General features: G+C 40.0%; 1 protein-coding gene across 1 annotated transcript in view; it reads left to right on the top strand.

The window, feature by feature from the left end:
- LOC145394364 (small G protein signaling modulator 2-like) overlaps positions 1-24992 on the top strand; it is a 186205-nt gene extending 161213 nt beyond the window's left edge. Inside the window, exons 21-28 of the mRNA XM_080268236.1 lie at positions 2673-2746; positions 10830-10942; positions 18681-18895; positions 19370-19494; positions 19913-20092; positions 21453-21562; positions 23073-23240; positions 24904-24992. Coding sequence (XP_080124362.1) covers positions 2673-2746; positions 10830-10942; positions 18681-18895; positions 19370-19494; positions 19913-20092; positions 21453-21562; positions 23073-23240; positions 24904-24992 — 1074 coding nt within the window. The remainder of the gene's footprint in view (positions 1-2672; positions 2747-10829; positions 10943-18680; positions 18896-19369; positions 19495-19912; positions 20093-21452; positions 21563-23072; positions 23241-24903) is intronic.
- Positions 24993-27573: the final 2581 nt, after the last annotated feature.

The following is a 27573-nucleotide window of genomic DNA, read 5'->3' as shown; positions in this document are numbered from 1 at the left end:
TAGTTTTTCTGAAGCTTCCTCCTTACTTTCACCATGTGCTGACGGTTCTTCTTTACAGTGCCGCACAGACCAGTTTCCTGCATGTGAAGGTACCTGACGAGAAGGGGGCTTGTGTACCAATTATCGAGGTATAAGACGTGCCCGCGATGAAGGTATTCCTCGATCATCGTTTTTACCACAGTCCCTGAGAGTCCCAAACTTCTGTCTTCTGTGATGTCCGTCTGAACACCTGTATACAGGACTATGTCCTGCACATACCCAGTCTTACAGTCACACATCACGAAGATTTTGAAGCCAAACCTGTCTTTTGCTGAGGATATAATGACGAAAAGCAATATTACTTCTCCATAGCACTAGACTCTCGTTTATGGCGAGGTCTCGGTATGGAGAGAAGGAGGTACGGAATTTCTCTCAAAGGTGGTCAAAAACCAGACGTATGCTCCTCATGCTGTCCATGTTGTTTGTGTTAGCAGGGTCAAGGGGTGTCAAAAAAATGAAGACGACTCAAGATGTACTGAAAACGATTCCTTCCCATCACCTTGCCAAAAATGGTGTCACCATTACTGGATCCACAGTCCAATACGAGGGAAGCTGATTTTTTTTTCAATATCCCCATCAAAAGCACAAGTGCTGGGAACACAAACATTTCACCCAGGGTCACGTTAGGTTCAAACAATCGGCTGTGTCGTGTTGTTCCCCCTCATTCAGATGCAGCAAGGGTGTTGGTCAGGGCCACAGTCTTCAAAACAAACTCCACAGGAAAGTAGTTCCTGAAAAAGTCAAGCCTACTGGAGGTATGGTGAAGTTCAGGGACACTACACCTGGCCTCATTTTCGTGGGTGAGCGGGTGAATGTGGGGGACAAAGTCAGTACCGTCCTCCCACTCCCATGTCGTTTCCTCATCATCATCATCGCCTCCATGTTCCTCAGGCTGTGGGGAAGTATGGGGAATGGGGGAAGAGCTTCACATTCACGTGAGGTGCTGGGTGTGGGGAAGGCGGGAAGACTTTGTCCTGAGGTGCTGGGCTGAGCTGGGTCACGTGGGGGCAAGGGAGAGTGTGGACGAGAAGAGTCACTCTCCCCCAACAATGGAACTTTCCCAAATCTTCCACGCTTCCTCCTCACGCTTTCCTCCCCACGTGGTGAAATCCTTTGCCTCCCATACCACCCCTCAACTGCAGGACTACCTTCCTCCTCCCTTTCCTCCTCATCGTCGTGACATGCCTGCAGGTGGCGTCATACCACGTGTTGCCATAGTGTAGCCCACATACCTGGATTTTCTAGGTGAGGGAATTTCGTCATCTCTACTACTTTCCTCCTCAGGCTGGATGTAGTCCTTATCATACGCGTCGTCATCCTCCAAATCGCTTTCTCCAGTGTAGGGAACCCTCAGGAGGTCCTGAATCTCCTCGTCAGAGAGACCTCGGCGAGACATCACTGCACTGTATGACCGACACAAGCAGAGTGAGGCGGAGTGAGCATGAGGCAGGAGCACATGGGTGTATGGGCCAGGCCGCCTGAGGGCAGATAGAAGAAGGGTTGGCCCTATAAGCACACCAATTTTTGCACGCCTAGCTTGAAAATTGCGATCACAATGAATTTTGAAAGCAAGACCATTTTAAAACGGCACTGGCACTGAGCACGCAATTACGTCAGACCGTTTTAAAATGGCACTGGCATGGGGCGGGTTGAATGTCAGGACCACCTTGCCTAACCCTGGGCTGCTATGCTTCTCATGGGGCAACACAGGATTAGATGATGATGATGATAATGTTTGTCTAGCATGCCCGTCACTCATATTCAAGTACTGTACCAGACCACCAGGTGTCTATAAGCTCTCTATGTACTGTCTTTAAGTCAGTTGTTTACATGGTTGCAGTATATGTTCTCTGCATGGAAATGATACTGCATGATTTATATCCTAGACAAAAAAGTTGTACCGGGAACACGTAGTGAAGCATTTCAGACCACTTACTATTTCAAGAATCATGTTTATTGAAATAACTTGGTGGTATGATCACATAAGGGGAACAGTCCTGGTGATGATCACGTGCGGTATGCAGATTCAGATCCCATAGAGATGACAGGATTTTTTTTTTTTTAATCACATACAGGTAATACTAATGTGGGCAGAGCTTATGTTCACCTACCTTTAACCACCAAGTGATAGCTGATATCTTATCCAATATACTCAGACTAATGCTGGACCATTTTCCCAGGTGCAGGGAACAGTCCCAGTGTTCAAAAGTTTATTTTTCTTGGTAGCTTTGCTCTTGGACCTTTACTGTGATACACCATATGGTGGGAGTGATATGGGCTTGATTGCTGTTTTTTAGTATTTGATAGGGTACATGTGATGAAGGTAAGGGCAATGATCATATCATATTGTATTGTTTAAAAAGGCTCCATTATGCTTATATATGTTGATCTTGGTCACCTAATTGCGGTTCTCCACGCTGCTTGACTATGGCAGACTCCCAGTCCAGTACGGTATCCCTGAGGTGACACTGTACGGCCTTGTCCTAGGTCTTCTCTGGTATGCCTCTCGCAACGCTACCCTCGACGTTCATGCCTCTCACCCCTTCCACACCCATTTGTCATCCCCCATCCTCTCATCTTGCCCAAATCATCTCAAATCTAGCAGCAATGATGATGATTCTTCCATCCAACAGACCTGTGTGATAACTCCAGATGAGGGTGTGGAGGCAGGCCAGGAGGAAGATGAGGATGAGGAGGAAGAGGACGAGGAGGGGAAGGAAAATGTCCCACACGGCCACCCCCATCGTTCTTTAGGCCATAAAACAGGCAAGTTTTCAACCGTGTGATTCCAATGACACACTTTTTTTTTTTTTTTTTTTTTTGCTTCCAACAGATTATTATTATCATTATTAGCATTGTTATTACATATTATTATTTATTTATCCATTTATTTATATTCTGAGGACAGAACTTCTGGTGAAAGGGTTTATGAAGGTTATATCCAGCCCCTCAAAAAATGTCTCCTGGATGGAAAAATATTGTCTGGTGGCAGCAAAAATAAAATAGACTAAGTAAAATACACCATTGGATTAAGGGGTTAAATGATTTTCTCTTCGTGGTTTTTAATTGTTTCTGTTCTTTAGCTTTTACTAAGCCCTTCTCATTAAGACACCTCCCTTAACCACTGGACCGGATGAATTATTTTGTTAGCTTAATCTTACTTTTAACAGATGATCTTACTTGGCTGAGGAGAGCTGTCTGTTAGTGAAGAGATCATTTAAGACTGTAACCCTCATTCTTGTTGGCTCAAGAAGCTCTGTAACACCTTTTCCTAAGTGACTTATTTTGCTTATTACACCTTACTCTCTGTCTCAGTGTTGTACAAGTCATATTAATACTGTATCACCATACTGTGCATTGCTAACATGCAGAATTACATAAGTCAGTCATCTCCAGATTTAAATCTCCAAGGAAGAGGTGTTAAGGAGCTTCCTTACCCAGTGAGAATACCGGCCTATACCTAACCCATCCACTCAAAAAAAAATGTCTCCTGATCTCAATAAAGTAGTCTGGAGATAGCAAGATTGTAATGAAGAAAGCATTATCATATTAAAATGGTCTGACTGAATAAAACAGCCTGATTGTGGCCCGATTAAAATAAAAAAGTAACTGAATTGAAGGGGTTAAGAGATGTTTACCTGATTCTGTATGATAATACCTTATTTGGTTTTATTATTGCTGCCACCAGATTACTTTATTCAGTTTGGAGAGCCCTGTAATTGAGGAGTACAATAGTAGCAGTGTCAATTTCAACACCAGGCTCATCTGAGTAGACTGAAGTTTCCCTAGCGAAAACGTAAATAAAGGCTATATCTAAACCCTCCAGTTTTAAGTCTCCCTTAAGCTGAACAGCATCGCTTGGAGATAGGAAGAATGAAGTGAAAAAATCATCATCATAGTGACAGGGTTAAGCATGTTAGTACAGTGATGCCTGTTTTGCATTATTCTTGCCACCACCAGATGATCTGATGTAGCTGAGAATAAACATTTCATACTGGAGGGGTTTCCTATAGTCATCATTTACATTTCATTACCAGTAGACTTTCCTAAGTTGTGGTGAATGGGTTAAAGGAGGCTGCCTGTAAACCCCTTCCACTGTGAGAGAGATGCTGGAGAGGCCTACATGTGATGGCACTGACATAACCTGGGAACTCAACTACCTGGTTATGCAGATCTCTCAGTTACTTCCCTATCCCCCAAAATGAGGATGGTGAACAGCAGGGGAAGAAGGACTTAAGTCTGCGGTCCACTGGGTTCACATTCAGATGAGCCCGTGGTTGCTCCTGCTACTACTAGTACAGTATTAAAGATCTCCCATAAGCTGATCAAAATGGTCTGGAAGTGGAAAGAATAAATTAGAACAGGTGTCATTGTACTGAAAGATGTAATAGCTCTAAGTCAGTATTCACAAACAAACATACTGTCAGTTGTGCCTTGGGCTGCATCCACACCAAATACTTGCTGGTGTGGGAGTGTGTTCTGCATCACTTTAACCCCTATGAGTTCCCACCCACGCCTGCCCACATCCAGCTCAGGTACAGTACTTATGTGGGTGACAGTGATGCATAACTCCCACCCACACCTGCCACTCCAGCAGGCATTTGGTGTTGATGCCACCTAAGCTTTGGTTTTGCAAGAAGAATAAGAGATATGAGTAACTATTGCACCTCCCTTTCATTGTCCTTACCATATTTCATTTTCAGCAGGAAATTGATTGTACTGTATGTTTGTTTCTGAATCATGACCATTTCCTATTGCATTTTAAAAAATATCATTAATGGTGGTGAAAAAACTCATATGTTTACGTAGTTATAGTAGCTCAGAAAATTTGAAATTGGCATATTGTAGGATTGTTTCCATCCTTTAATGAGAATAAACTATGGTAACCTAGCCTTGGACCCCCACACCTCAGAGGGGATAATATAGGATTGCATATTATCTCACATCCGTCGTACATATATTGAGTTAAATGTACTGTTTGATTTCTTTAGTTACAATACAAGCACGGAAAGATAACGGTAAAGATTCATATTTGCCATTACCATAAGGCAAGGATAATTCTGTTAGACACATGCATCATCTAGTAATTGTGGTGATGTCCAATGTTGTAGTGCATGAGCCACTAACGTAAGATACTTTAATGTTAGTGTAGCAACTCCGTCATAGATGATAGAATAGACTGGAGTGTGCTGTGACTTTCCCTCACCCTTGACACTTATCCTGCCCATCCTAGTGTTAGCTACTGATGATGTATGATTGTAAACTCACCTTAATCTTTTATTGCCATTGGTAGGATTTATATATACTGTACCAGTATATATATATATATATATATATATATATATATATACAGTATATATATATATATATATATATATATATATATATACAATATATATATATATATATATATATATATATATATATATATATATATATATATATATATATACAGTATATATATATATATATATATCTTTGATATCATGAGAGCAGACCAGAAATAACATCAATCATGGCGACACTGGCCATCCCTGAAATATGCTTGGCCACCCCAGATTTCCAGAGGAATGCTTTCAGACTTCCTCCAAAGGTTTTTTCTTGTGCCACCCTGTTTAAAATCTTGGCTATACCCCTGCCTAACATGGGTAGAGATCTAAAGAAGGGATCTCATTGTTAGGGAAGGTGGAAGGGATGCTTTGGAAAGCAGCCATCTTGTGATCAGTGCTGACCCATGCCTTTCAAAATTGACTCTACAGTGTACTGTATCTACAGTCTGTCCTTGTCTAACACGATTAATTGCTCCCACACCCCTACCGTGTTAGAGAAGTATCCTGTTACAGGGACTCTTGAAACCCCCTATTTCCTTCTGCACCCCTGCCTGAAGTCCACTTTTCCCCCCTTGTGGTGCAAAAGCTTTTTATACCTCCCGGTTTTAACTTCCCAGAAAGCATTAATATAGTTCAAAAAATTATTACAGTTAAAAGCCACATTTTATTTACATTATGGGAGGATAAGAGGAGACACACTATGCTGGAGGGAGCAGGCAAAATGGGGAGGCAGGCAGGAGCAGAGAGTGTCCTGATTGACTGGGTAGTTCAGAAGCAAGAATGCTGAAGTGTGATTGGCTGGGAGGTAGATGATGCCTGTTGGCAAGGCAGCGCTCCTGTGATTCATCTCGTCACCGCCCACCCGGTTCAAATAACCATGTTAGCTTTATCAATGGTCGTGTTAGAATGATATTGCTTCCAGAAAATTGTACCGTGTTAGACCATTTTCTATCTATCTATCTATCTATTGCCAGACGCCACAATCCCATAAGGGGTGGCCATTAGACTTTGAGTTATTTGTTTTACAGGGAGGGGCACTAACCCTCCACTAACCCACTTGCTGACATGTAGGAAGCACATATGGTTTGGTTATATGGTTACCACCCAGCGTTGTAAATGGTTTCTTGGCTCACAGGAAACCATTTGGCTTGTCACTCAATGTAAAGCCACCTGTAAAGGAAAGAAAAGTAATAAGAAGTGACAGGAAAGGTGGGAGAAATAGGAAGAGAGGAGGGCAGGCACAGAAAAAGAATGATAAAGGCTAAGGAAGAAGTAGGCAGCACTACATCAAGTGAGTGGATGATGGTCGCCACCACCTACCACTACATGTTAGCAAAAACCGTGTTAGATGAAGATAGACTGTATATGGCATATGTGTATGTACCGTCAGATGCTGTTAACCAGCTTTGAGGATATACCTTCATAATGTAGGCATTTGGCACAGTCTCCATTATCCCTTTACTGCCATCTAGTGGTTGCAGAAATAAAATGATGATAATAGACAAATTAAACTGTAGGATAAGATGGATAATACTTGTAACCCCCTCTGGCATGAGACACATTTGTAAAACTAAATATAAATCATCTCACAGCAGCAGAGTGAAGTTAGTAAAAGGGATGATTGTGCTGAGTTGATTAAAAAAAATTACATTTAATTCATTTACAGTGAGAGATCTCCAGAGCTGATTAAAATAATCCTGTGACAGCAGGAGTGAAACAAAAATAGTGACATCATCACACCAAGAGGTTAACAACTTTCTTGTCTCATATCATATCACAGAAATATTATTGGTAACTTCATGAGAAGACTACACATGTTAGGTCAGCAGCATTTTTTCCATGATGAAACCTTGTTAATGGAAACTGAGGTTAACACCATTTTAATTATTTCCACAAGTTTAGGTAATATGGGACTGACAGAATTTTTTTAACCTATACTTGTGTAGCATTTTCCTAATTAATTTTGACACATTTGTTTTCCAACTCAAAGTGCAAGTTGTCATGCCAGTACCATGACCTGTAAAAACCTGCTTGTTATCCTCCAATAGTGTTTCGCATGATCAAAAGTCATCATCATCATTTTGACCATTTTCCCTCCAAAGGATGGAGTGAGGTAGGGTTCATTCAAGGAAAGAGAAAGTATGAAAATGTGAGAACTGTCAACAGCATGCCCAGTTAAATGGGTCACACAGTTATTCACACATCATTCCAGCCCCTTGAATCCTGGTTCTGCCAGACAGGCATAGCTGCCTGCACATGCTCTGGAAATGTAATTTTCTCAATTGATGCCCTTCAAGACATATAGCACGTCTGTCAGATAGTCTGTCAAGTACAGTATCAGGATAGGAAAAGAAGTTTATTCAGAGATATATTGCTGATCTTCGGATGACCATAGTAAATTATGTTGAATATTAAGGATGGAACAAGAGGTAAAGTTACTGTAGTTCAAATACGGCAAAGAAAATTTTAAGGATGGGTCATTAAGTGGTGTGGGTAGAGGATGGTCCATAACTCCACTCCAGAGCATCATGAGATGTCACCTCAACTCTTCTTCTGCACTTGATATGGTTTAGCTGTTAAAGAATACAGTACTGTAGTCATTACTAGTGTGTGTAACCCTTTTTTATTAGCATTAGAACTGTGCTGTGTTATTTTTTACTTGGATGGATAATGTGGGGGAAAATGAATGTTCTGTACAGCAAGAGGTTCTTCCTAAGCTGACTAAAATTATCTGGCAGTAACTAGGATGAAATAGAAAAATTTGTTATCTAACTGAAAGTGTTATGGGAGACTCTCTAACACTTTCATCAGAGATCCTCCTTATTTAGGTAAAACAATTTGGGGCCATTAGAAATGTGATTTAAAAAATGTCTCTTTACTGAAATTGTTCAGAAGAGCAACTGCTCTTTGTTTATCAAACCAACAAAGTGCCTTATACATTGTTTTGAAAATGTGACTGTCATTTTCAGACCACCATGTCATTACTGTTTTAAACTTAAGGAACTGTTTTCACTAATATTAGCAAACTGCAACTCAGTTATTGTGTGTGATATATGTAGAACACCTGTCTATGGTTTACATAGCATTTTATGGTAGAGTGAAGCACCATTTAGCTGTTTTTAGTTAGTGTGTAATATTTAGAAGTCACTGCTGGCCTTCTAGTATTGAATACAATTAATTCAGTTATTTAACAGTTGTCATGTTGGATGACTGTTTGTCATATCTTCAGTTTATAAACGGTGTGTGCATATATATATATATATATATATATATATATATATATATATATATACATATACATACACATACAGTCACTGCTCACATAGTGCAGGAATATTGTACCCTGAAGCCCCCGCTTTATGAAAATTTTTATAGGGCCATATGTTTACATGTTAAAGGGTTTCATGGTAGGTACCCAAGCCAGCCTGAATTTCACCTTTTGGGGCAATTTTCAGTTTTTTTTTTCAGGACATTTACCTACCTAATAAAGACTTCATTACATACAAACACTAGAGGATTCTCCACCTTGCATGGAAGAGGTTGTGGGCTTGCTGGGGGGAAGGGAAAGGAGTTCTGTGGCCAAAAAAAAGAGCAAAGATCACACAGAGCATTTGCAGCCAGACGGAGGAGAGAGGGTAGGTTTAACAGGGGCAGGAATGCTCAGTGGACCGTGACGACACCCTGAACAGACATGCGACAGCCATATGTCATTGGCTGGTGCAACCTGAACCATGATTATCACTGGCCGCACTATGTCTGTTCCCACCGTGTTATGATCCTCTTTTTCCGCGTTTTGACCGATAGAACCACAATTTAGGGCCTCTAGCCACATTATCTCTATCCTCGCAGCGTAGTGCGGTTTTCAAAAAAATGGCAAGCTTCCTCCATCCGTGTTATGTCTATCATTATCACATTTTGACCATTTTTTGGCCTCATATTTTGCCTTCCGTTTTATGTGACTTTCGCGCTCTAGGATCGTGCGTTGTGTGAGCAGTGACTGTATATATATATATATATATATATATATATATATATATATATACAGGGCTGTGGAGTCGGTACCCAAAACACCATACACCAACTCCGACCCAGACTCCTTGATTTCTTGTGTGTCCGACTCTGGCTCTGACCCCTTAGATATTCTGTACAATAAATCTGCCATGATGGGTCTTCACTGACTTGCATGTGCTCAAAATTCCCACCTCACAGCTCACAGGCACTGACAGATGCCTCCATTTCACAGTATATGAAAACCATTTTGTTGCTAGTAATTTCGTATGAAAGAAACTCACCTCTAGATTCTAGAATAAGAAATTATCCAGATACGTTCACTCATTGGGAAATCTGCTGATCGTGGTGTCTGTTTACATTCTGTTCTTGTCATTCTGTCGACAGATGGCAGCACCTATGTTTATCTATCTATGTATCTATTGCCAGATGCCCTATGTTTATGTTCAACATAAGTGATGAACTGGAGAACAACACACAAGTCCTAGATAAAGTGTGGAAAATGAGAAAAAAAGAACTGCTCCACCAACAGGCAATAAAACCGAAGGAGCTGTTGTTCGAAAGGCAGTAGCACCATATTACATCTACATCATGTTTAAAATTTCTTTACTAGTGGTCATAGTCGGAGTCGTGACTTTTTTACTGACCCTGGCTCCGACTCCAGCATCACCATAATTGCTTCCGACTATGACGCCAACTCCACAGTCCTGTATATATATAATATATAGATAGATAGATTGATATATGTACAATACGGTATATATGTTTTCATTTATGAGTTTTAAATATACACATGCATGCTGGTTTGTCTCCATTGTACCAAAAACTATAAAAGATTTCTTGCAAGTACATATTGCTTATTAGTAATGCATATTGAAAATCATAGCAGTCTTTCAAATGGTGCTCTACTGTACTGTATTATTGTATATTACATACTGTATAGCTGCAGTTGTTTTCTGTATGAAAGATGTACAGTGTATAAGAAGTGTTTAGTTTTTAATCTTTTAATTAGTTTACCATTTTATCAGTCTCCACCTTTCTTGATGAACTTGGATGTGTGTGTATGTGTGTTTGTGTATGTAGTGGTATACTGTGGTGATGGTGTAATATATTAGTCAGGTGTCGAGTTATAGAGGTGAGTGTCATGGTACAAGTGTAGTGGTATGGTTTGAAGAGATTGTCTAATGTTGCCCTTTGCTGCAATGTAATGGAAGCAAAGGGAGTGTGAATGTGTGGTTGTAGTTTAGTGCTGTGTGGTGCGGTCTGGTAAGTTGTGGTATATCAGTCCTTGATGTCTCATATTTCAACTTTGCTCTTCTGTGTTAGTATGGTGAGATGTGGTATAGTAAACTGTTCTGTGTAGTAAAGGTATAATGTGGTGTGGTGTGGTGGAGTGTGGTATATCGGTGCTGAGTGTCTCGTTTTTCCAGCCACCTCCTGTGTTAGTGCCACCACAGCGGGCCCTCCTCCTCCCCCTCCCTCTACCACAACAACCACAACCACCACCACCACCCCAGTAATCATTAGCAAAGCCTCGTTAGACAGTGGCAGCCATTCTGACGTAGGTGTGTGCCCACTCTTTCCTTGTTCTTCTTCTCCGCTTCCACGCCTTCAGTTTCGGACCCGTGCGCTGTTTGGCTTGTAATTTTAATCGTGTTTTGGTACCTGAAGTATTTTAACCCCTTCAGTATGAGTAGTCACCTAAGCTGAAGAAAAATAAATTAAAATAATTAAAAAAGCAAGATTGGTACAGTACAACCATCCAGACCTGAATACTCTATGGGATTTCTGAAAATCTCTGCTTTCCAAAATATTTTTTCATGCAGTAATGGGTGCTGATATTTGTCTGTACACAACCAGTGGATATTTGAAGACAAAGATTATATTTGGACAAGTTTACCAACAGATGATATATTCCTAATGCAAGGTAGTGCATTGCATTTATGGTTCATGGTACTCTACGCTGTTTTGTACGAGATTTTCTCATAGTTACCATTATGATTCAGCTTTCCAGTATATTCCAATTTTCATAAAGCCTTTGTACCTAAGCATTTTGAAGTTGAGAACTTGTACTGTATAAGGGAGAGAGCTTTGTGCTGAGTGGTTTATTGGATTTTTTAAAATTTCCTCAGTCCAAATCATCTCATAAACCAAATAAAATGTTTGTCTTTAATATGTTAAGAAAGACACCATGCTGAAGGGTTCATGTTTGGCTTTGTATATGTGTTTTGTTTTGAGCAGTTTTGCAGGAATGCCATACCTTGTGTAATTCACTCAGTATTGACAGATTGCTTACATCCTGCTTATGTGTCATTACAGTCATTCACAGTGTCTGTTAATCTTTGTCTTATTACCAGTTATGTGTTTGTTATGGTATTGCTTCTGTTGGGATTTTTTTTATTTGTTTTCTAAGCAGAGAATCATACGTATATCAAGTCATCCATAGTTTCAGTTTTTATTTGCAATCTCACTGTTTGCTATTAAATATTTTGAGTGTAGAAACTAAGCATTTATCCGATGAAAAAAGAAAAATGAAATGTAGGAATATATACCGTACACTTGTATCAACAAACCAAAAAAGGAATTTAGAATGGAAGGGAGAGGGAGATGAGTAGGAAGGGGAAATTTTAACTTAACAGTAGAAGATAGTAATTTATTATTTTTTTCTGCAGGTTAGATAGCTATATTGTAAAATATTTATGCACTGATTTTCTACTTCATGTTGTTGGAGTATCAAAAGTTTCAGTCATTATCATCACCATATTAATGGCATGCTTCCTCTTGCAGCTTTTCTATGTGCTGGAAGCTTAACAGTGCCAAATCTACCTAGTTACCTCCCAGCAGCTGCTGAAAACTATTGAGAAAAAGAATTGAGTGATGTGTAATAGGACTTGTGTGAGTTCAGCTTGGACTTTGTGTAAACTGTGGTTGAGTTCCCTGCCTGAGTGTGATGATTGTGTGGCTAGTTACCAAGCTTATAACCACAAATGACCCTTAAAGTTGACCACCAGAGTCACTAGTAGCCAGCCACCTTCTGCCCGTCAACTAATGAAATGTTATAAAGTTTTCAGTGCTGTAAATAACATATTTTTTGTCAAGAAAAATGAGTTTGAGCTGTTTATTTATCTGGAGGATCGTTAATCTTAGACTGGAGGAAGTGGATGCTACCATTTTACCATCCTCTGTATTATCCTGGGAAGCAAACGCTGATAAGTATGAGGATCAGTTATTGTACTTTTAAGTTTACCCATATCTTTGTGTACTTTACTGATGTTACTGTAGTATATGTTGCTTTATATAAAGTATCATGACTATTGAGGCTGCCTGCATGAAGGAAGTATTGAATGTGTCTGAACAGATCATCCTCTGCCATTCATTCCGTTGACTGGCTTATGTTCCTGACTGGGGGAACTATTATTAAACGACTTTATAAAATACAGTATTTATTAGTACATATGTCATTGAATATTGTTATTATTATTATACACATAGTTTAATTACATTTACCTTTTGATAAAAATTTATGTTAGTGTTATTGTACAATAAAGTAGGATGTGTGGTGCTGGAGAGGCACATCATCGCATGGTGGCATTGATGTAACTGGACAGCTGGTTATACAAACATCCCTCACCCCCTTCCCTGTATCCCTAAAGGAAGATGGTGTACCGCAGGAGAAGATTAACATCCACCTGCAGTCCACTGTGTTCACATTCAAATGACCTTGAAGCCACAACAACAACAAAAGTAGGACATTAGTGGCAAAAGTCTGGCTTCATTAACAAAGTTTATAGCATTAGCACACAGCAGTCTCCAACGCCACACACAGTAGGCCCCAACACCCACATCACTACACACACAAACATACAGCCACATCCGCACTAATAGCAACTATGCCATCAAGCCACAATAGCAATGCCTACTACAGGATTCCATCACAGATCCTTTTAAACTGATACAAACAACAGATCCACTCATATATCCCCAACCATGCTGTAAATTTATTTAGCCCAAGGGCACTTTCTAGAACTGTAAAATTTTGCCAAGTGTTAGTCAAATTAGAATAGAAAAGACATTGTTGGGCTGAAGAGAGTAACGGCTATGCCTCTAACTACCTCCTCGTAGGAAATCCCATACCCATAGACAACGTAGATACCGAACTTGCAAGGTTAGATGGTATGGATGTTGCTAGACTATATTATTCCCACAAATACAGATTGAATAACATTATAGCCAGCACAGGTACACTATGTAATTCTCTTAGTCTACATATACAACACATAATGTGATATTGACAAGCATTTCTAACTAATTATCATATGTTGGACCTGTGATCCATCTTGATGAGTCAGTCATTTGTCTCCATGCTACAGGTCTGCTCAGGTATGGATCATGAGGTTACCTAGCAACAACAATGTAGCAAACATTTTGAATGAGAATACTATTAATGGGTAAATGGGTAGTGTGTGCTTAGTACAGTACCGTATGTTTTTACTGGACATCATCATTGCATAACAGGGTATACCCACAAAAAGAAGAAAAGTAAATAGAAGACATTGTCAACAAAGTACTGTACCCTGTGATTAGGCTTATGTATCTAATAGTTAACCATAAACCACAAACATTCTCATCATGGAAGAAGAACAGTGCCGCATAAGAGTTGTTCATTTTGCATGCCAAGTGTGAGATACCATATGGCTAGTTGCTTTCTCAGGCTGCTGACAGATTCACTCAACAATTTATGATAACTTTCTTCATGTAACTAATATTTGTTAACGCAGGGAGACTAAGAGTCATTGGAAACTTCTGCAGTCTCCTTTCCTTGTCTGTCTTATAAAACAAGTCTTAGTTATGATAAGGAACTGATTTTAATTTTGCTTGTGAATCCAAGTCAGGAATGCACAGTAAATCATCCCTCTGATCATGTGTTATGCAGATTGTCCATCACTCATCCTGCAGCATATGCAACTTAAAACTGTTTTGTTCCATATTTTAAATAATTTTACATGTGTATGTATTTGTAGCAAACTTTATAATCAGTTATCAATTATATTGTGTCTCTCTGAAGAGCCAGATACCCTAAGCTGATATTTCAGGATTGCAATTTTTTTTTTTTTTTTTTTTTTTTTCCCAACAAAAGGTCTCTCCTGAATTGACTAAAATTGCCCAATGTTAGCAAGGCTAAAGAAGACATATTTGTATCAGAGGGGTTAACCCTATCAGGTTTCTGGGCCGGGCAGATTATGACTGTGCTAGAGTCAGCCGCTCTCGTGTTAACCCACATCTTCACGCCACAATATTTTTCCTTGATCGCCTTGTCTAAATACACTTTTCATGCTAGAATGTTGGTTTGGGTGTCATTTTAAAACAAAATTGTTGTAGTTTATCTTAGTATGTTCAAAAAAGGAAAGCAAAGAAAATGAAAAGTCAAAATGACAAGTTGAAGTTGGCAAAAAAAATTTTATACCTTATATACCAAAACTTTTATACCTTGCTGTAGAAAAACAGCAAAAAATATATAGATATGTATATATTTGCACTGAGTGACAAGCCAAATGGTTTCCTGTACACCAGGAAACTATTTACTACGCTGGGTGGTAACCACATAACCAAATTTTGGCGCCTGGTGGTTTATTGGGTAATTATTGTGCTCCAGTCGGATTGAGCCGGTGAAGGTTTATATCCAAGGGGTGGTTGGGGTTTATTGCTCACATAATGCCACTCAGGGATGAGTGAAGTTGGTCACTCTCATTGTAAATGTCAGGACCAACTTGCCTAGCCCCGGGCTCCTATGCTCCTCATGGGGCAACGTAGGATTGGATGATGGATGGATATACAGTGCTCGTCAAAAGTATCAAGTGCCTATGGCCGGGTGCGCAATACTTATGGCCAAAAAAGAATCACCCATTTTTGGTAGTAAAAATTGAGCCAGAATGCTAGCATGACGTCACGGTAGCCTGAGGCCTTCCGATGCGCTGGTTGGTTCCCGCCTCAGTTGTCCACAGGCTGCCTGAGAGAGAGGAATTCCGCCGCGTCTCCCTCTCTTTTTGTGCCCTTTTTTACCGAGTGTCCCACAGTGTTTTAGCTTTCGCCACTTTGTTGTGGCACCTACCCGTGAACTATTGAGTGAAATCATACCTCAGATCATTTCTCTAAAGGAGGCAGGCCACCAGACAAAGGAAATTAGTGAATTGGTTGGTGTGGCTCGATCGACAGTGCGTAGGTGGTGCTCGCGGTTTCGTGTGGAAAACAGTGGTGACGTTCCCACAAAGAAACCGCAGTCTGGTAGGCCTAGGAAAACTTCCCCAAGGTCTGTTAATGTTTTAAAACGTGCAGTGGAGTCTAATCCTCGTTTGAGTGCAAGGAAAATAAAGGAGAGCAACTCAGAAGTGTTTGGTGAGGTGTCTGTGCACACAGTGTCTCGAAGGGTCCATGAACTTGGTTACACAAGTCACAGGCCTGTGAGAAAGCCTCTTCTCACAAAGAACCAGCGACTTTGTAGGCTTGCCTTTGCTAACAAATATCTTAACTGGGGTGAGGAGCAATGGTTGTCAGTGTTGTGGTCTGATGAGGCAACGTTTAGTGTCACCTGTAACAGAGGAGCACGTGTGTACCGGCGCAAAGGTAGTGACCCACTTGACCCACGGTATGTTGAAAGCACAGTTAAACATCCTGATTCACTCATGGTATGGGGTTGTTTTTCTGGTCAAGGTTTGGGGAAGCTTGTGCTTCCCAAGAACTGCAGCGTGATTCAGGATGTTTACCTGGACCTTCTGTGTGATCATTTACCAGACTCCTTTGAGCTAAAAGGTGCACGAGTGTTTCAGCAGGACGGTGCACCTGCTCACAAGGCCAAATCGGTCACCAATTGGCTTCATGACTGCGAGGTATCATTCATGAAAGACTGGCCAGGAAATAGCCCAGACCTCAACCCGATTGAAAACCTCTGGTACCTCGTAAAGAAGAATCTCCAAGGGAAGGACGTGAGCTCTGCCTAAGCTGGAAGCCGCCATTCGTGACTCCTGGGACAAAATACCCCTCCAGCACCTCAGGAGCCTCGCCCTTTCACTTCCAAGACGTCTCAGGTCCGTGAAGAAGAGTAAAGGATACCCTACGAAGCACTAAAGGTAAATAAAATGCATAATTATTTATATGTTTTTTCAGTGTTGAAAGGTTTGTTTCGTAGGAGGGACGCAGAGCGCTCGATACTTTTGACTAGCACTGTATATATATATATATATATGTTTATATAAATATGGTTTAACATGCAAAATTACAATAAATTACTTCTACAATTATATCTAGATTATGGTTATTTCTGCATTTTTATTGTGCAGTAAAGCAAAAGAAAAAGAAACGCAATTTTTTCATGATTCTCAGCCGCATATTCACTTCATGATCTTTTTTGTTGATCAGTCAGTGTAAATACACTTTTTACGATAGAATGCTGGTTGTGGTGTTATTTTGAATCAGAATAGTTGTACTTTATCATAATGTTATAAAAAGGAAAACAAAGAAACTAAAAAATCAAAATGACAAGTTGAAGTTAGGCGAAAACCAAAAATTTTATACTTTGCCGTAGAAAAATATTTGGCACCAAAAAAAAGAAAAAAAAAAAAAAAAAAAAAAATCTGGTTTAAACCATGCAGAACCACAATAAAATACCTTTATAACAATATATAGTTTATGGCAAATTATGCGTGTTACTGTGCAGTAAAGCAAAAGAAAGTAGATGCACATTTTTGCATGATTCTCAGCTGCATATTCCCTTAGCGATCTTTAACTTTGATCAGTCTATGTAAATATAGTTTTCATGATAGAATGCTGGTTTCATTTTAAGCTGAATAGTTGTACTTTATCATAGTATGTTAAAAAAGGGGAACAGAGAAGGTAAAAAGTCAAAATGACGAGCTGAAGTTAAACAAAAACCAAAAATTTTATACCTTGCTGTAGAAAAATATTCGCCAAGAGTAAAGTAGTAAATAGACAAAGCCATGAGTCAGACCAGCTGTGCAGTACCAGCCAGGCATAGAGCAACCATTCCATGAAGTCGCACTCATGTGTCTTTTTTATAATGTATAAACACGATTTATGGTGAATATTTTACAAAAGTATCTTAAAATGACGCATAAACACATCATCGGGATTTCTGAGGTTGGATTTGAAATGACGCGAAAACGTGTCATCGGAATCTCTGAGGTTAGATTTGAAATATTGGAATCTCAAAGGGTTAATAGAGAGACTTTGTAAATCCTTCACCACAAGTCTTATTAAAGTAAAATGATTTGGTACAAAAAAATTAAATAGAGTAATCTCTCGATTATCTGGATGTCCATTATCCGAACAATCCATAACCGAGATGGCGTGATCTGGCCATTGGAAACCATTATTCTTACATTTTTCCATTTTATCCAAACAAAATGCTTGCGTCTGGGTGGAAATTATGGCCGTATGAACATTTTCCCACGGCTGGGCTTTTTTCTTTTTTTTTTTTAATGTCACTGCAGGGTATGGCCCTGCAGTGTTGATTGCTTGTCTGTGGTTTATAGGTCTGCTTGACCAGACTGAGTAGTGTTAAACAACAGGAACAACTGTTATTCGATGTACTGTAGTGGCCTTTTACAATGGCATTCAAAATTAGGGTATGTATGAAGGGAGACCAGGGGAGAAGTCCATTACCCGGATGGATCTACTTTCCAGACATGCCTTTGGCTCTGTTACGTCTGATGATCAGGGGATTACTGTATGAGACATCATGCTCAAGAGGCAGTATGTAATTTAGCTTTCCAAGTTCCAATGATCACATGAAAGGGCATTCTGTATGAACTCATCCCCATATCCAAAAATGGAGACTCCCTGAAACCGAGCCTTAATCTGGCAAGTCATTGATGCAACCATGCCCCTTCATTATGGCACATATTGGTGCTGAAGAGGAGCGCCTTCATGTGGTGGCGCTGATATGACTGGGTGGTGGAACTTTCCGATTATGCAAACATCCCCCAGTCCCTCAGAAAGAGAATGATGAACTAGGCGAGTACAGTCTGCAGTCCGCTGGGCTCATATTCAGATGAGCCTAGGGTTGCTGCTGCTAATAATGATAATAATGACATATTGTTTTGTTATGTTTTTGCAACTTCCTCATGATTTTATTCTCCTTTGCAGAGATTTGTGGTGAAGGGGTTAGAGAGAATGTTTGTAACCTGCATATTAGCAGTACTTGTATAATTTGTTCATTGCTACCACCAGATATTTTTACCGGAGAACTTTTCTCACCTAAACCAAATACAACACCCTTTCCACCTACAGTCAACGGAGTGGAGGAAATGGAATGTGTGTCGGCAGATAATGAAGTCAAGCACATCACAGAAAATGGGATGGGGGAGAATGAGGATGGTGGAAACGATGGGGGTGATGATAACAACATGGACACACTTGGGGTGGAGGAAGGGCAGGATGGTCACAGCCTGGAGTCACGATCATCCTGTATATCACCAGCTTCCTCACAGGGTGGAGTTTACTCGGTGAGGTCGGATTTGATTTTGCCTCGTGCTTGTTCATATTGCTGTCTCCATGCCATAGTGTGGAGATATACTGTATTCCTTCAGTTTCTTTCTTCTTTTGTCCAAACACTTTTTAGTTTATTGTCATTCCTTTATTTCATCACCAATCTGCTACAAACCTATGGTAGCGCAATTGGTCCATGGGCAAATACCACCAAGTTTTTTTTTTTTTTTTTTTTTTTTTTTTTTTTTTACAGGAGTTACTGGGTTCACAAATTTTGAGATCTATGTTCTGTAGGTTTATTACTTATCATAGCAGTTTATGCTAAGTATGTCAGTGTACTGAAGCATAGATGTGTCATCTATTCTGTTATGTCCTAGATTATGTAGCCTAACCTCAGGCCTGTATACAGTTAGTTTCCCTTAAAGGAGCTGCACCATATTTTGGAAAAACACGTGATGTATAACCCCACAACACCTTTAATTTCTTCCCAGACGGAGCTGCTGGAGTCATTTGGGCAGAACCTCCACCGGATAGACAAGGATGTACAGCGGTGTGATCGTAACTACTGGTACTTCACTCAGGAAAACCTTGAGAAGCTGCGCAATGTCATGTGCACGTTAGTAATGTACTGTTTTTCACATTTCCCCAGCTCTTTTCTCACATTTTTTTCCATTCTTATTCTCTGCTCATTTCTCACATTTTTCACATTTTCTCAAGGCAGGAATGCTCTCTTTCTCACTCTTTCTGAGCTGTTTGTAAGAAATATACCCTTTCCCATTTTTTCTCAACCAATTTCTCATATTTTTAAAAATATTCTCTCAAGTTGATAATTCACCCCTTCCCACTTTTTCTTTTCTCACATTATTTTTACATGCAGGTACTGAGATAGATAGGTAGTCATGAACTGATTTATTCTCACAGGGATGCCTTGGAGCACCTAGAAATTGACTACCTGCAAGGGATGTGTAAGCTTACGACACTGAGACAAACAAATAGATAAATATAACTTGACAAAGACTGATTTATTCTCCTAGGTATGTCTGGGAGCACCTAGAAACTGGGTACATGCAAGGGATGTGTGACCTGGTGGCTCCTCTCCTAGTTGTGTTTGATGAGGAGGCAGCCACATACTCTTGCTTCTGTCACCTCATGGCCCGAATGTCTCATAACTTCCCCAATGGCGGTGCCATGGACCAGCACTTTGCCAACATGAGGTGGGTTATGTATGAGTGATCTAGGTGGTGGAGGGGGACACCTTCCCATTTTTTGATTACCTGATAATTATTACAAATATCCCTTGGCTTCCTTCTTGTCACCTAACAGGATGATGATGGACTGCAGAGGAAGAACTGCTTCAGCTTGCAGTCCACAGAGTTCACAGTTAGATTAGCCTGGAGTCACAACAGGAACATAGTTGTTGTAGAGACACCTGGTGGTCTAATTATGATAGGCACCAGTCATAGTAAGCCAAGAAACCATTTACAACGCTGGGTGGTAACCATATAACCATACCATATGTGCTTCCTACGTGTCAGCAAGTGGGTTGGTGGAGGGTTAGTGCCCCTCCCCGTAAAACAAATAACTCAAAGTCACTGGCCACCCCTTACAGGATTGTGGCGTCTGGCAATAGATAGATAGATAGACCAGTCATAGGCCTTGCCTCCACACAAGAGTTCAAACTTGTTAAAAACAGCTGGAGGTTTTTTAGTGTCATTTTTTCTTAAATGTTTTGTGATACACTAGCTTGGCCTCAGACCTCAAAGGGTGTAATATAGCACTGGAAATTGCATTTTTGTCTGTTATAATCATTTCCACATAACTTATCCCAGATTTTAATCCTTTTGCAACTTATTTCTCATAGCCCAGCATCACAGTAAAACAGTATTATGACTATGCCTTCTTTCCATAGCTTCTCTTCTTGACTAGCATCAGCATCTAGTGTTAATCTATATTTATAACTTAGCATTCAAGATGGAGAGATGGCAGTGTTAGACTAAGTTATTATGAAGAGAGTATGGATGTGAGGATGTTTGGTTGGTTCAGGTTGCCTGTTATAAGTTTTTGTCCTTATTTTGTGGTTAGATTTATATGTGATAGAAGAAAGGCACATGAGTTTGTAGTGCAATTTTTCCATGATTAATAAAATTACTGTATGCTAGAATTAAGTATCAGTTTCTTTGCTGATAAATTGCAGTAACTGTGATTTTTTTTTTTTCTTTTTTTTTAAATTATTCATTCATTCATTCATTGCTAGATGCCATGTATCCCAAAAGCAGGGTGGCCAAGGCTTAGAGTTAATTGTTTTACAGGGAGGGGCACTAATCCTCCACCAACCCCACTTAATATGTAGGGAGTTTTTAATTACAAAGTCTGTATTTTTTTTCTAGCAAATTATGATTACAGTGATTCTTCTGTGTTTGCAGGTCACTGATTCAGATCCTTGACTCTGAGATGTTTGAGTTGATGCATCAGAACGGTGACTACACTCACATCTACATCTGCTATCGCTGGTTCCTTAAAGTCTGTATTTTTTTCTATCAAATTATGATTACAGTGATTCTTCTATGTTTGCAGGTCACTGATTCAGATCCTTGACTCTGAGATGTTTGAGTTGATGCATCAGAACGGTGACTACACTCACTTCTACTTCTGCTATCGCTGGTTCCTCCTGGACTTCAAAAGAGGTATATTGACCCTGTCACAACCATGGATAGACTTGGCATTGTATTCATTTTTTATCTAAACTGTTTCATTCAGCTAACAGATTTTTTTTTTAGGTCCAAAGAGTTAAATGAGATAGATTTCAGTCCATTGATTACTAACTTCCTCTTGGCTGAATAAAATCTCCCTGTGGTAGCCTATGTAAGATAATGTGTCCATAGGAAACAAAAGGGTTAAGAACTTGTATAATGTATTTCGACTACATTATAACTTTGGTATTATGTATGTATAATTGTGCAGCAGCTGTGTTACACAGCAGGAAGCAAAAAATGAAATACAGTACTTTTCGACATTATTCCTTAACCCTCTCGGGAATGATGGCACAAATTGCATCATATCAGAGTTGAACTGAAGAGTAACCGATGACACACTTTGCTTCATTATCAGTTTTGGGCTGAAGAGATGCCGATTAGGCAGTTTTGGACAAAAATATTTATAGAAATTAAATTTTAGCAAGTGCATCAAACCAAGGTGGGGCATAGGGAAGGATGTCTATTTTGAGGCCAACACTCTCAAATACTCGGTGTCCTCTCGGCTTTCTGTGAAGGGGTGTGTTTGTGCTCAAGATTTTTGGCGATATACTCGAAAACTATTGGTCGTATCAAAATTCTGAAAAAACACGAGAAAGCTTGTGAAATTCTTCATGTAGACATATACTTGCTGTTGCACAGTGCAGGCAAAATTTTGCACTAGGATGTTCAGAAGCTATTTTTACTCTGGAACCAGTTTATTCTTACTGCACCTCAGTACATTTATGCATCAGTTTTGTGTGTTTTTATTAGTTTATCATATAGTATAAACATCAGTGAAGATGATGGTATACAATTTATACCAGTGTAACCAATTTCTGGGAATGTTTTCCTTTGTGTGTGGTTAGAGGCTGCGTGCACCCCATTCTCTACTGTCACAAACACTTATTGAAAACTTATAGTTCCTGAGAGGGTTAACATCCCCCACTCCACCATCCATTAGTAATATGCAAACAGACATTGGCAGTTCTCATTGTTAAGTCAGGTATGTTTCAGAATTGCAGCTTTATTTTTTTTCTTTAATTTTATCCATATAACTGGCACTAAGAGTTATAAGTAGCAGTAGAACTTTGATAGACACAAAATAACAGGAATCCAAAGACTTTCTGGGATGTATATGAACTGCAATAGAGCTGTAATCCAGTTCACTTTTATATTACACCTCCACCCCCATATCCCCCCCCCAAAAAAAAATCAGTATGGTGATGTCATTCATATAATGTTTCAGTTTGGAGACCACTGTATCCTACATGTCAACTAGTGGGTTGGTGAAAGGTTAGTGCCCCTCCCCACAGCACACCTACAGTAACTCAAAGACAAACATCCGCCCCTTACGAGATTATGGTGTCTGGCTTTAGATAGATGGATAATACAGTAATAGGTGTATCGAAGGAGATACAATTACAGTGGATGCCAGACCCCTTTCTTCTTTCCACTATCCCAGAGTTGGTGTATGATGATGTGTTTCGGGTGTGGGAGGCCATCTGGGCAGCGCGGCATGTATCCTCACCACACTTTGTGCTGTTCATCGCACTGGCACTGGTGGAAAGATATCGGGGCATCATACTGGACAACAACATGGACTTCACTGACATTATCAAATTTTTCAATGGTTAGTTCTCAATTTGCTTAATGTACAGTATTTTAGATTTAAGGACGAAGGTGACTGTATGTTGTGTAGAAGACAGTTGCAACATACTTCAGTGAGAGAGAATGAAGAGGAAGAGGAGGAAATGAGAGAGTGAGAACAGCATGTATGAATGAAGTAGTGGTTTTGCCATGGCCACCTTCTGTTGGTGGCTCCCAGGATAGCTAGATAAATACTGCTGTGTGTGTTGTGCCACAGTGAGGAACAGAATTTATTCTGGTTTTAGATGATGCAGATTGAGCCTGTTCAGGTATATGTCCAAAGGGTGGTTGGGGTTTATTGCTCACATAATGCCACTCAGGAATGAGTGAGGCTGGTCACTCTCATCTAAAATGTCAGGACCAACTTGCCTAGCCCTGGGCTCCTACACTCCTCATGGAGCAACACAGGATTGGATGATGATGATGATGTAATTATTTTTGCCAGTTGATGTTACTGGTTAGTAAGTTAACCTTCAGACTTCTGGAGATATCCCCAGCGTCAGATATATTATTTTATTTTATTTATTTATAAAAGTGGTAGGTGAAGGCGCTCTCCATCCACTCACTTGACATAGTGCTGCTCTCGGGTGACTGCCCTTTCCTCTCTTTCTTCCTTCTTTCCTTCCGTCCTCTTCCGTCTTTCTTTCTTTCATTCTTTCCTCTTCCTTATGCTTACAGATGACTCTACACTCCCTCTTCTGTCTTTTTTTTTTTTTTCCTTCATTCTTTCCTCTTCCTTCTGCTTATGTGTGACCCTACATTGTACACCATTTACAATGCTGGATGGTAACCATGCAGCCAGATTATGGCGCCTGGTGGTTTAGTGGGTAATGAAGGTGCTCCAAGCGGATTGAGCCGGTGCAAGTTTATATCCAAGGGATGGTTGGGGTTTATTGCTCACGTAATGCCACTCAGGGATAAGTGAGACTGATCACTTTCATCTTAAATGACAGAACCAACTTGCCTAGCCCTGGGCTCCTACGCTCCTTATGGGGCAACACAGGATTAAATGATGATGATTATGATGGTGATTTCATTTTAATGAAGCTTTAGTATAGTGTGAATGATTATGTGGCCCATCCCTCTGGACATGCTGTTAATAGTTGTCCTGCCTTATGTACTCTCTTTCTCTTTGTTTCTGGATCCTAACTCACCCATACTGGAAAGCATACCTTCACATGGTAGCACTGTTATAACCAGGCAATAGAGCAGCCTGGTTACATAAACATCCATTAGCTCCCTCCCCCTCTGCTGAATGTAGGGTAGTGGACTGTGGGGGAAAGGCCATCCATCCATCATCCAATCCTACATTGCCCCATGAGGAGCGCAGGAGCCCGAGGCTAGGTAAGTTGGTCCTGACACATAAGATGAGAGTGACCAGCCTCACTCATCCCTGAGTGGCATTACATGAGCAATCAACCCCAACTACCCCTTGGATATAAACCTTCACCGGCTCAATCCAATTGGAGCGCAATAATTACCCACAACTGTGGTATTCAGGCTACCAGGTTCATGTTCAGTATATGTTCATTTGAGTCTTGGAGTACAAAAACAACTTTGCCTCATCTTGATGTAGGAAGAATTGTGAGGATGATAATGATTAAGGATGATGATGAATGGTGATTTCTTTTTCCCAACTTTAACAGAAATGGCGGAGAGACACGATGCGAAGGAGGTGCTAAAAACCGCAAGAAATCTAGTGTTGCAGCTACAGACACTCATTGAGAACAAGTAAACCTATATTTCCTTTCTCCAGTCCCTTCAACTCCTATGTGCCAAAATATCAGACTTGAAAAATGCTGTTAGCAGTAAATTATGAACTTGAATACAGTGAGTTCTCTTTATGAGTCATCTTTTTTTCTTATGCTGTCTTTTTGCTAGTAATCCCTTCACTCTGATGATATTTTTCATTTTATTCAAGCTGCCACGGATGATTTTAACTATATCGCTAAAAGGCATAACTATGGTCACAGCTAATGCCCCCAGTTCCAAAAGCATCTTCTGAACAAATGAAATTGTCTAGAAATGATAAGATTATATTTAAAAGTCAAATACCTCACTGAATTGAAAGGTAACGTAAATTAAAGTACAGGTGCGGGTATATGAAATTTTGACTGAGAATGAAACAGCACCTATAATGATGTAGGCAAAGAAATCATACCTTTGGGTAGACAAGTTTGCCTTCTACCATGATGATGCTTTTTGTGTCCCCTTTAGTACATTGATGTCTCTTTCAGTTTGCTCTTTCCACTACCTTTCAGTTTTACTCAGCTTGGGAGAACCACCTACTTGTCTGTCTATCTGTGTATATCTCTCTGTTGCCAGACATCGTAATCCTGTAGGAGTCGGCCATAAATAAATTACCTCCCTGTCCTCTGCCATTTGGCTGCCCTCCCTTCAACTCACCCTCCCCCTTCCCTCAAATATCTCTTCACTTCGTCTCTCCATCGCCTCCTTAGTCTCCCCCTTACCTGTTTGTGAAAGGCTTAAATGAAGGCCACTGCCTTACCTTTACAGTACGAAAAATCTTTTCTAGGTTGAACAAATCATCCTCAGACTGAAGGAAGTATAAAGTCTAAACCCATCATTTTGAGAGTTTTTCCATGAGCTGAATAAGATTGTCATTTGTGGCAAGAATAAAAGAAAATAGGTACCGTATAATCATTTTATTCTAACTTGGCCTAAAGTTGCCATCTCTTTATCGTGAATGCTGAGTTATAACAGTATATTAACACTAAGGTACAGTGGTAGTGAGGGAGAAATGCTATGGAAAGGATGTAGAGCAGCAGCATGGTCATTTTCTGCGACTAAGCTGTGTGAAATAAGCTGCAAAAGGAAAAAAAATATGGGCCAAGTTAGAGTAAATGGGGGGCTAATAGTGACCATATCTTACTTTTCACTGCATGTATCTATTGATCTGGATGAATTTATCTGGTGGTAGTAGAATGAAAAGAATGCATGATCATACCAAAAGGGTCAGTGATATCAACTACTATGTACATTATTACTTCAGCAGTGTAACATCAGCCATACTGTACTGTACCTTGCTCTCAAGCCTTCATTCATGTCACTTACATTTGTCCATATAGTCCATGTCAAGTGTGGCTGTATACTTAAAATTTATATTGCAAAGAGGAAGGCAGGCTTCTTAACTTTGATGGATAGTGCAGCATTGAGAGAGTGGTTCAATGTTAAGGCCTATGTTATCATCAGTCAAGGAAACCCAGTAACACCTCAACCTTTCTGTTTATTTTTGCATATGGCATATTAATATTCTTGTGTATGTCTTTTTAGCAACCTCTGTTGATAGCAGATAGACATAACTGACATTCAGAAGAATGTGAATGTGTAGTATATAATATAAATCACTAAGGATGAGGTGCTTGAAAACTTAGTGCTGATGGGAATATGGGCAAAAAATGTGTTAGTGATCTGATGCCAGTTGGATGACTTAGATGGTATGGACATGAGGAGAGATTGGAAAGGGTAACTGGTGAGGAGGTTTGTGGATATGAATGTCAAAGGAACAGTACCAAGGAGTAGACCTAAGAATACCTGGGGCAAAGGTCTTATGTAAAGTCTTAGTGTAAAGGGACCAGCTAGAAATGGTGCAAAAGATGTAGCAGCCTGGGGAGCAGCCACATTAGAAATACACTTGACCATAACTTATACCCTACCACACCTGCCTGTAATTTCTCTCTGGAACTCCATTGCTTTTATCTGTAATTGCAGTATGAAGAAGACTATTGGTACATTACTGTATTGGTATTAACAGGTATTGGAGTTAGATTGAGGGAGAATGGACAGGTGTGGAAGGGTGAGTCATGGCCAAATATAATTCAAATTTTGAATGGAGTACACATCCTAGCATAGCCAAAGCCTTTAAAAATGAAGATATGCTATTTCCGTCCCTGGTTTCTTTACCACTCTGGCTCAGGGGAAGTTAAAGTCCGGACTGAAGAAAGGCCAGGCAAGAGGGCATGGTCCGTCTAGCAGTGTAATAATGGCGCACAATAATGGAATGGCATACCGGTACACACACAAACCCAACGTTGCCACTTATGCTTACCTCATAAACACAGTCATGGAATATGACTGAAAAATTTGTCATGAAGTACAACTGAAAAATGAACCATTCATATCACTTAATACAATCTTTGAGTGCTTCTCAGTTCCCTTTGCATTTTGTGAACATGGTTCCTGTCGGAACTATCTTTTTCCTAGTGTTCGGAGTACTTTTGAAGCAGCTTTATAGTCTATAATTATTACAATAGTAAACAGCTGATTCAGTTAATAGCATGGTTATATCATTATGC

The sequence above is a fragment of the Coenobita brevimanus genome, chromosome 27, assembly GCF_032717465.1.
Source record: "Coenobita brevimanus isolate Jiangsu-jjx chromosome 27, ASM3271746v2, whole genome shotgun sequence".
NCBI lineage: Eukaryota > Metazoa > Arthropoda > Malacostraca > Decapoda > Coenobitidae > Coenobita > Coenobita brevimanus.
Note: the sequence above shows the minus strand (reverse complement) of the source record. Positions and strands in the feature narration are given on the sequence as shown.